At 34.3% G+C, this 11385-nt stretch overlaps 1 protein-coding gene across 2 annotated transcripts; it reads left to right on the plus strand.

Moving 5' to 3' along the window:
• Positions 1–4572: 4572 nt before the first annotated feature.
• Positions 4573–7006, plus strand: LOC131842427 (repetitive organellar protein-like). 2 transcript variants are annotated; one of them, XM_059190959.1, is made up of 2 exons: positions 4573–6166; positions 6885–7006. In XM_059190959.1, the coding sequence occupies exons 1-2, from the start codon at positions 4588–4590 to the stop codon at positions 6911–6913; spliced, it is 1608 nt and encodes a 535-aa protein (XP_059046942.1). In that variant the 5' UTR covers positions 4573–4587; the 3' UTR covers positions 6914–7006. The 2 variants fall into 2 exon arrangements, with proteins under 2 accessions (XP_059046942.1, XP_059046941.1); XM_059190958.1 differs by lacking the exon at positions 6885–7006 and having other exon boundaries at positions 4573–6575.
• The last annotated feature ends 4379 nt before the right edge of the window (positions 7007–11385 follow it).

Genomic DNA, 11385 nt, shown 5'->3' on the forward strand with positions numbered 1-11385 from the left:
TATCTTGATAAGTTTTTTAAATTTATTATATTCTTTCCCGAAACCCTACGCCGGCATGAATTTACGCACGGCATAATATGCTATTTAAAATGAATATAATGTACCAAATGATGAACGGCATCGCACGTGACGTTATCACATACTCGTTTACGTCTTGTTAAAATGGCTATGGGAAAATGATGGGCAATTTTCTAAAGCCTTTTTATAGTTCTGTGCTATAGTAATACAATTTTTTGTTAAATAAACCAAATAGTTTTTAACCAGGACTGTGTTTGTGTTATGGTGATATAGCGCTCCCGACTGTACAAATTCTTGTAAAATAAAGCAAGTAGTTTTTAAACAGAATTGTTTATTGTGTTGTGATGATATAGTGCTCCTGGCTACGCTAAAGGTACACGCTGGCAGGACTCTTGTTGAAGAAGTTGAAGCGTAGTAGTTTCCAGAGGGAAGTATTGCTAACGGTACACGCTGGCAGAACTCCGGTGGAAGAAATTGAAGCGTAGTCGTTTCCAGAGGGAAGTATATGTATTGCTAACGGTATACGCTGACAGAACTCCGGTGGAAGAAGTTAAAGCTTGGTCGTTTCCAGAGGGAAGTATATGTATTGCTAACGGTACACGCTGGCAGAACTCCAGTGGAAGAAGTTAAAGCTTGGTTGTTTCCAGAGGGAAGTATATGTATTGCTAACGGTACACGCTGACAGAACTCCGGTGGAAGAAGTTGAAGCTTGGTCGTTTCCAGAGGGAAGTATATGTATTGCTAACGATACACGCTGGCAGAACTCCAGTGGAAGAAGTTAAAGCTTGGTTGTTTCCAGAGGGAAGTATATGTATTGCTAACGGTACACGCTGACAGAACTCCGGTGGAAGAAGTTGAAGCTTGGTTGTTTTCAGAGGGAAGTATATGTATTGCTAACGGTACACGCTGACAGAACTCCAGTGGAAGAAGTTGAAGCTTGGTCGTTTCCAGAGGGAAGTATATGTATTGCTAACGGTAGACGCTGGCAGAACTCCGGTGGAGGAAGTTGAAGCTTGGTCGTTTCCAGAGGGAAGTATATGTATTGCTAACGGCACACGCTGGCAGAACTCCAGTGGAAGAAGTTAAAGCTTGGTCGTTTCCAGAGGGAATTATATGTATTGCTAACGGTACACGCTGGCAGAACTCCGGTGGAGGAAGTTGAAGCTTGGTCGTTTCCATAGGGAAGTATGTGCATTGCTAACGTAGTGTAACGTAGTAGTAACCTACCTAAAGCGAAAGAGATTTAAGCTTAGTCATTTCCAAGGGTATATAAGTATTGACACGTTTGTTTTTATAGCTGTCTCTGTCTTATATAAACCTTCCTCTTGAATTACTCTATTTATTAAAAAAAAATCTCTTCAAAATCCGTTGCGTAGTTTTAAAGATTTAAGCGTACATAGGGACAGACAATAACAGCAACTTTGTTTTATACTATGTAATGATTATATCTTAGGCAAATTTGAGAATAATTGTTGGCAACACTTTGTGTTGCTGATCATACTGAATTTTAGGTTCAATCACTTCCTCATTATTGTAACATTGCGTTCTACAATACACGCCGTGCAAATCACAAACCCTTTTACTAATATACCTTTCCAAATACCAGGACCTATCTTAAGAAGACGTTTGTAGCCCGTGTTCACACCAATTTTCTGACAACCTTCACGAAGGAGGAAGTAGTCCTCCTTTATGAAGGTCGAAGGGTGTGGTGTATCGGCGCTACCGTCGCAGATGATTCGCTTTTTTTTACTATTCATTTTAATATCATTTATATGTATATTAGTCTATAAAATATTCAATTGATTTTCTTGCCAGTTCTTCTCAATTGGCTCTATATATTAAACTGGACCGTAGGGAAAAAAATATAATGTAAAACAATTTTTCGTTCATAAGTGGCTAAAATGTCCTACATGAGTAAACGATTTTTGAATTTGAATTTAATTGTAAGGTATTTGCAATATGAGCCTGAATTAAATAAATAAATAATAGTCTATTAAATTGCTCATATTTTATTATTACATTCCCTAAAGCACTTGGATATAGCATTTTCACGATTACTTTATTTACCAACATACATGTATATATATTCAAACAGTACTGTCTAGAGAATAAATGTAGGCAATAGCATACCCTAAACACTATTTAAAGAAAAACCTACTTTAAGAGTGTCAGAATAAGAATGCATATCATTTGTAGCTTTAGTTAGCACTAAAGATGTCTAAGATTATTTTTATGGCGAAATGCATTTTAGTTCGAAATTTTATCTTTATTGGTGGAATGACGATGCCTAGGACAGTGGGAGGGACAGGGGGTTGGAACTGAAGTGGTTAGCAACTGGTGAAACTATACCTACATACCTACATTGACGACCTTGGTGGTCTAGCGGTCTAGCACACCGCTTGACGTCCGATGGTCGCGGGTTCGATTCCCCGCACGGCACAAACATTTGTATTCATGACTATGACTGTTTGTATCCGTCTGGATGTTTTCTATCTATAATATGTATGTATTTACGAAAAAAAATCTATGTATTTATATCAGTTATCTAGTACCCATAACACAAGCTTTAGCTTGCTTAACTTAGGTCTAGATGGCGCTGTGTGTGTCCTAAGATTATTATTATATACCCTATGGACGTCACAACACCATGTGATCTCATGCGTTTTTATTTCGCCCCTATTCTAATTATAGTTCTACCTTTCAGTGATGACTACTCCATGGGATTTTTCAAGAAGAACCTATTAAGGTTTCTTAAATGTCGGCAACGCACACGTGATACACCTGGTGTTTCAGGCGTTCATAGGGTACGGTAACCATTTACCATAGGTTTTACAATAAAATACCAGAGTCTGTTATAAATCTGCCAGAAAAAAGATTTAAATGTCAAATAAAACACTTCCTTTGCAAAAAAGCTTACTATAAAATTGAAGAATTCGTTAACGATAATAATGTTTTTGTAGAAAATTTTTAAATACATAGCACTGACAATATTATCTGATTACATTAATAATAATGTTGATTGTCGCATGCCTCTCACTTGTTACACTGTAATTATTTATATAAAAAAACATCTATTAAAAAGAGCAACACACAAGTTTCTTGCTCATTCTTCTTGTGATGAATCTGCATTCCGAATGAGTGGTAGAATCAAAATATGACTATTCAAAAGTGCTTGTAATGAGTTTATTTGAATAAAGATTATTTCTATTTCTATTTCCATCAGATAGGCCACATGCTTGATGCCACCATTTTAGTATAAAAAAAAATGAAAAGGTAACAGATATACTGACATGTAAATTCCATCTTATGTATAGTATTAGTATATATTAGGCCAACAATTTACTTTTCTTTGCTTTTGCCGCAGCGGGCCTTCACAGTTACACCGAACGATAGGGGGCGAGTGCAGATGGCACTCCAAATCCGCAGAAGGACTTATGAAGCGGCTGAAGGCCATCTCCTGCCTGTCGGATACAACTCACTCGTTCTTAAGGACTAAGATATCATACCGCTCGTAACTTTTAATAATACATACGCGAAACAAGCTGCTTGGCCGAAAAAATAGAAAAAACTAAGACAACTTCGACGACCTCGATGGTCTAGTAGTTAAACACACCGTCTTACTCCTGACAGCGGCATGAATATTTCTACCTTGTACAGAAACGAACTCGCGACTATTAGAAGTAAGCGGTGTAGAAACCACTAAACCACCGAGGTCGTCCATACTTACTTTGTACCAAGTACATACAATAGACTGGCCGGCAGTATATTTCACGGTTAAATTTAACATCGTAATAAGTATCGGCGCAGAAGCGGCTTATGGGTTATTAAGTTGTGATAGGCGAGGCCCCTAGGTAAGCGCCTTAACAACTCGCCCCACAATCTCTATCTATTTTATATTCCGTGTACCTTCTAATTTTGCTATTAATATTTTTTAAAGATGTCCCAAAATGTTTACTCCTAATTCGTAGGCCGAAAGATAATAAAATTAAGTCTGACCGATTAATTCCTCGGAAACTTCCACCAATGGTATTTTATGTATGCGAATTCGATGTGAAAAAATCTAAAGTACATTTCTAAATAAAGCTTCTAACAGACAAATAGCAAAAGAATAGAAAATAAATTTTAATATATCGCTGGCCTAATATATACTACTACCACAGATAACATAATATTCTACTACTATAGAAGAGATTGAGTCTATCTGTCTGTATATCTGTTAAATTTCATGACTGAAAGGTTAAACTATCACTAGAACATATAGGTTGTCATTGATATAAGAAAAGAGACGAAGTCGGGGTTAATAGCTAGGTATATAATTATCATAACCTTTGGATGCCTATAATTATTATACTTTCACGCATAAAAATTTATTGGTAAAATATCGTAAGCTATTAATTAATTTTAAATCTAAATTAAATATACCATCTCCTTTCTAAATTGTATTATATTTCTTCTAACAATAATAAGTTTTTCTTAGATGATTACAACGATAATTACATGTCACTATTTGGCATTTATATTTTATACGAAAATTCTAATTTATTGAACTTACAATAATATTTCAAAATCATGGATGAAAATGACTCCAGTCTTGATATAGAATTCAAACGATACTTGCAAATATTACGACCCTATTTGGGCCTATTGAGAGACCAGTATGTGATCAAATTGTGCAATGCCTGGATCCAAAGGCTTTCCAGCTGTACGGAAGAGGAGAAAGGCTTACGTAATAAATATATATTTGCACTATGTTATCAATTGGCTAGAGGCGCACTAGAAGATCCATTTTTCAAGTATCCTATAGACGGTAGCCTGCAACCGCTGCCTGATGAATCCTACAGCGATGATTCATCTACTGAAATAGAATATATAAATGAACATAAAGACGACACTAAAATCTTATTTGATAATACGAAATCTCTAGTATCAGATACCTTGTATAGAAATCTTTCTCAAGACGTTGAACTTGATGTTTTCAGTAGAAATAAAGATAATGGATATGAAAATAAGACAGGTAACCTAAAAAGCCATATACCAATACACAATCAAAATGTTTTTTGTTACACTTGTCCAGAAATTATAAACAAAATTAGTAATTTCGATTGTCAGGAAGAAAACTATGAATTTAGAACAAAAAATTTAATTAATAAATTGAGAGAGATAAAAGCGGAAAATATGCTATTACGCAATGAGCTAATAACATTGAAAAATGAATCAAAAATCAAGTCTGATTTTAAGGAGTTGGCTGACGATATAATTAAAGTAGATAACACAACAAGTGCTTATTTTCATATCAACGAGAGTAAATCAACAGTATCTTTAAAGTCAAAGCTGCAAGAAGTTCAAAATTCTAAAAGAAATCTTATACAAACTATCGAGCTGTTACAAGAAAAATTAGATAATTATGACGAAATGAAAAGACATGAGATCGGAGACATCGAAACAAGTCACAGATTAGAATTAATAGCAGCCAAGTCAGAAGTTAAGGATGAAATTATGGAAGCATATAGAAATAAGTTTGAAGAACAAAAATACAACTACGAAATAAAAATTAAAGATATTGAACATAAGCTTATTTGTGAAAAAATGGATATCTGCACCACCAAAGATAATATAATAACAGAAAAAGATAAATTAATTCAACAAAAAGATAGCGAAATTATTCAATTACAAAATTTAGTAGAATCACAAAAGAAGCAATTGGAAACTATTTTTAAAAAGAGTTTAGAGGATCCGAAAGATGATACCTACACTGAAAATATGAAATCTAAAATAGACCAATTAGAAAAACGATTATTTAAAGCAGAAAAAGCTAAAACTAAGTGTATTAGAATATATGAGGCCAAAATAGTCCAATTACAACGAGAAAAACATATGACTGAATGTTCATTACAACTGCAGCTTGCGAAACAGAGGACCCAGATTATTGACGAGATTTCCGACGAAAATCAAACAAATTTGGTTTCGGCTTTAGATAAATTAGAAATTAAATATAAAGACATAGTCGCTAATGTTCAAACCACTGCTATTCAACAGAGACTAAATGATCAAGTAACATTGGAATCTCTAATTCAAAAATCATGTGGAGTTCAAAACGAAACTATGTGCGGAAATTGTATACGGGGTACAAACCACAGCCAGTACTCAGGTAGGCCTATACAAAATCAGGGCCGAGATGAGAACCAAAGTTATGATAGCGAGATATCATCCTTAATGCGAGGTAACAGGGTCGGTAATGTTATTGTTGGTAATAAATCATTTGGAGAGGATAGCGTGATAGCCGGATATTGTCTCGATGGAGAAAGGATGGGCCAACTATTCGAGAGAGTATACATTCCTCAAAGGGACATTGGAGACGGGTCCCTAAAGAAGTAGTTAAACAATTCGCTAACTATTTCGAGAACGCTTTGTAAAATGGAGGCCTTGTTATTTTATAACGAAGTTAAAAGTTTGGACCTAACCTAAATAGGTGTATAGTGTGTTGTTTGTGATATACTAGGAAATTACAATGTTAATGTTAATATTATTTGAGACTAACTGTACACACGACTTCATCTGCGTGGAATTTAACTTTATTTTTGTGAAACAAAAGATTTTTCTAAAATAAAGGTAGCCTAAGTTACTCCTAGAATCAAAGTCAAAATCGGTCCAGCTATTTCAGAGCTTAGTCGAAACAAACAGACAGACAAAAATTGTAAAAAATGTTATTTTGGTGTATGTACCGTATTTATATTCATACGCATGTAATAAAAAACGGTTATTGAAATATTACAAACAGACACTTCAATTTTATTTATATGTATAGATAAAATAAATTACAAAATATTTAATTTTCGCATAATTAAGATGAGATATTGTTTCCATAGGTACGAGACGGATGGACTTGGTGGTCTAGCGGTTTAGCACATCGCTTTACTTTAGATAGTGGCGGATTCGATTCCTCGCACGGTACAAGCATTTTTATTCGTGATTATTATTATTAGTGATAATCTGGGTGTTTTCTATGTATATTATAAATGTATTTACAAAAAAATCTATGTATTTATATCAGTTGTCTAGACATTATCTGCAGATTTTGCCAAACTGAAGAGGAAACGCCGCTTCACATCCTATGTGGTTGTACCCCACTCATGCATAAACGAAATATCTCCTTTGGAAAGTTTACACTCTTTCCCGAGGAGATAAAAACCATTGCTCCTAAGAATATTCTTCAATTCTTGTCTAGGTAGCGAACTTTGAAAAAGGGCGAGCACAATAGATCTATGTAGGTCGCAGTGCTACAGGTTCTACAAACATCTGGCAATAGCCCAAACAACCCAATAAAAAAAAATAGACATGTTACAACTAAATTATTAAAAAAAACAACACGTAAGTGTCTAGCTAGTTCTTCTTATTTAAGAGCTGTTGCTCTTTTAAGCAAGTGTCTCTAGCTCGTTTTTTTTGTGATGAGACAGCATTCCGAATGAGTAGTAGATGAAAAATTAAGGATGACTATTCGAAAATGTTTAAATTTAATATTATTTTAAGAAATAAAAAAGCAAGCGATAAATTTCTGTCGATTTATACATCGAAAGTTTCCCTAACAGTGCCCACACACTAAAGTCGTATCCGTCTAGCAGGAGATCGCCTTCTTCGTCTTCATGAGTTCATCCGCAGGTTTGGAGTGCCAACTACACTCGTCTCCTCTCATCTGGTGAAGCAGTAAAGGCCAGCTGTGGCCAACAGCATTAGAGTAGTCTGAAAAATATATATATTCATAGTTTACCCCTATAAAGTGACGACGGGTGTAGTGTCATGTATTATACGAAATAACCATACGAAATGTCATGTAACAATTTTATTTCAACTTGGAATTTCTGTAGAGCAAACATTAGTAGAGTAGGGTTGTCGACTATGAGTAGTGAAATTGGTTGCCCTAACAAACGAGTATGGGCCTGCCCTACACCATCTATAGGGCGGGCCTACTTCGCCGGAGTCGTAGTAGATACGCACAATCAACGCTATTAATTGTCCCACTAAGTGACCATTGCAACTATTAAATTTATGTTTAGGTAAGGTCTAACATGCTGGCATAAGTATACAGTTTTAAAATATAAACGTGTTGGCAATTAGCTGTAAGTTTGTATTGTGTAAATTGAATAAATGTAAAAAAAATAAAAAAAACGATACCTCGCGACTCCGGCAATGCAGCTCGTAGGTACACCACATTTTTTTTAGAAAGTAAGAATCTAATACACCTCTTCACCATAACTCCGTAGGGTTAATAATATATGTGAAAATTTATCCACTTGTTGAAATAAGGTGATTTTTTCGTAACCTTCAGGCGAGATGTGGCCTTCAACCACTTTGTAAGTAAGTAAAAATATTTATACAAATTTTAACGTGGATACGTCTCCTTATGATCCCTGAATGCTCGTGGCAACCCTAGTCCACAGTCCAACAGCTGTGTGCTAATCTGAATTAAAACAGTCCCCCCAACTATGTACATAGTTACAGAGAGCTGTTGCAAAATTGACTACGGAGCCGGCACTATAAATAATAATAATCTCAGAACAATACACACAGCGCCATCTAGACCCAAGTTAAGACAGCTAAAGCTTGTGTTATAGGTACTAGATAACTGATAAACACATAGATATATTTTTTCATAAATACATACATATTATATATAGAGAACAGCCAGACCTACACAAAACATTGTATTCATGCTCATGAATACAAATGTTTGTGCCGGGCGAGTAATCGAATCCGCGACCATCAGAAGTAAGGCGGTGTGCTAGACCACCGAGGTCGAAGAGAATCGAAGAATATATGTAACTACAAATTTTAACGTGGATACGTCTCTTTATGATGCCTGAATGCTCGTGGCAACCCTAGTCCACAGTCCAACAGCTGTGTGCTAATCTGAATTAAAACAGTCCCCCCAACTAGTTACAGAGAGCTGTTGCAAAATTGACTACGGAGCCGGCACTATTACCGAAATGGATGAATAATTTACACAACCATTTCGCTGAAATAAAGCGTTGCGAGTATTCGTAGCATCTGATCTGATTTTGAATAGCTATTATATTCTCCTAATGAATTAATGTATATATATATATAAATATGTGAAATTAAAACTTTGTGTCCCTTTTTACCGGAATTGCGCGGTCGGAAATGTATGAAATTTTGCACACTAATAGTTCAAATAAGGAAGAAGTATAGAATGATATTTTGTTCTAAATTATGCATGAAATATACATAAAATGAATAAAAAAACATTACACACACGACTATGTATTTGACATACATACATATATATTCTTTTTTTTATTGTTCAAATTGATCAATCAATCAAATTGAGATAGACTAATATTGTTTACTTTAATAATAGTTGTTTATAGTCTTACTGAATGTTATGTGCGAGGAATCGAACCTGCGATCCTCGAACGTAAAGCGGTACGGTAAACCGCTATATCTGTCGTTGTATATATAATATGAAGATCATTATATATATATTATATCTTATAGACAACTACCTATGTGCGTCGTAGTGCTTAATACAATACACATGCCATCAAATAGAAATAGAAATAATCTTTATTCAAATAAACACTCATTACAAGCACTTTTGAATAGTCATATTTTGATTCTACCACTCATTCGGAATGCAGATTCATCACAAGAAGAATGAGCAAGAAACTTGTGTGTTGCTCTTTTCAATAGATGTTTTTTTATATAAATAATTACAGTATAACAAGTAAGAGTCATGCGATAATCAACATAGAAATCGCTACGCACTCATTATTAGTGTAGTAAAACTCTTACAAAATAGATTATTAAATTGTAATTTTACAAAGAAACCGACGAAGTATTTGCCTACGAATAAATTCGGTGTCATTTCTAAAATGATGAGTGGGACAGACGATCAGACAGCAACATAAACGAGCCGTCAACTGAAGGAGCTCTTTTTCTCGGCCCCTCAGCGAAAAATGGGCGTTCTACATCGAAAATCAATTAATGTCTATCCAATGAAACAAGCTAGCCTACCGGACCGGGTACAAGTTATATAATTTTAGATTAATTCATTTCTTTAACAGTTCACACAGCGCCATCTAGTCCTAAGTTATTCAAATTCAAATTCAAAAATCATTTATTCATGTAGGACATTTTAGCCGCTTATGAACGTCAAATTTTTACATTTTAATTTTATTTTTTTTTTGCTTTAGGTCCAGTTCGGTATATAGATCCAATTGAGAAGAACTGGCAAGAAACTCAATTAAATTACTTTTTTTTTTAAAGCCAGTTTATTTACAATGTATATTTATATAGGTGTCTATGTCTAACATTAAATGAAAATTCAGTGCATGAACAACTATTGCCATGCACACTCGTCATTCAAGTAATCGTTTAGTGAGTAATAGGCTTTTCTCAGTAAATATGATTTAACAGATGTTTTGTTTAATTTATTTAAGGGTAATTCCAACATATCCTTTGGTATTTTATTGTAAATTTTTATACCTATTCCCATAAAAGACCTAGTAACTTTTTCTAAACGATATTTGGGTTTAAGCTTATATAGCTTGTGTTAGGGGTACTAGATAACTGATACAAGAGCATAGATATATAAGTTTTATAATTTTAGATTAATACATTTTTTTAACAGTTCACACAGCGCCATCTAGACCCAAGTTATGCTAGCTAAAGCTTATGTTATGGGTACTAGATAACTGATACAAATATGTAGATATATATTTTTTTAAATACATACATATTATACATAGAAAACACCCAGACCGATACAAACAATCATCTATACATATAAATAAAATTGTAGTGTATGTTTTTAATATTGAAATAACCATGTATTAAAAAAATTATTAATACATGGTACATACACCAACATAACAGTTTCTAAAATTTTTGTCTATCTGTCTGTCTGTTTGTTCCGGCTAATCTCTGAATTAGGCTACTTTTATTTTAGAAATATTCTTTTATTTCAGTCAAAATAAAGTTAAATTCCACGCGGACGAAGTCGCGGGTACAGCAATTTTTTTATATTCAGCTACTCATGAATATAAAAAAAAGTGCCGTGCGAGGAATCGAACTGCGACCATCGGATGTAAGGCGGTGTGCTAAATGGCTTGACCACCGAGAGCATCAAATTTAATTACATATTTTACTATTACAATAATATCTCATGATAATTCACACAACGCCAACAATCAATAACAATCTAGTTCCAGGCTAAGCAGAGCTTGTTATGGTATGTCATTACATAGTATAAAACAAAGTATAAATCTTTAAAGCTACGCAACGGATTTTGAAGCGGTTTTTATAATAGATAGAGTGATTCAAGAAGAAGGTTTACATGTATAATTCATGTAC

Source organism: Achroia grisella, unplaced genomic scaffold, assembly GCF_030625045.1.
Source record: "Achroia grisella isolate CSIRO2021 unplaced genomic scaffold, CSIRO_AGI_Agris_v1 utg2183, whole genome shotgun sequence".
NCBI classification, from domain to species: domain Eukaryota; kingdom Metazoa; phylum Arthropoda; class Insecta; order Lepidoptera; family Pyralidae; genus Achroia; species Achroia grisella.

What these genes read in the sequence shown, in the direction of transcription:
- LOC131842427 (XM_059190958.1), top strand. Translation starts at nt 4,588, where the DNA reads ATGGATGAAAATGACTCCAGTCTTGATATAGAATTCAAACGATACTTG.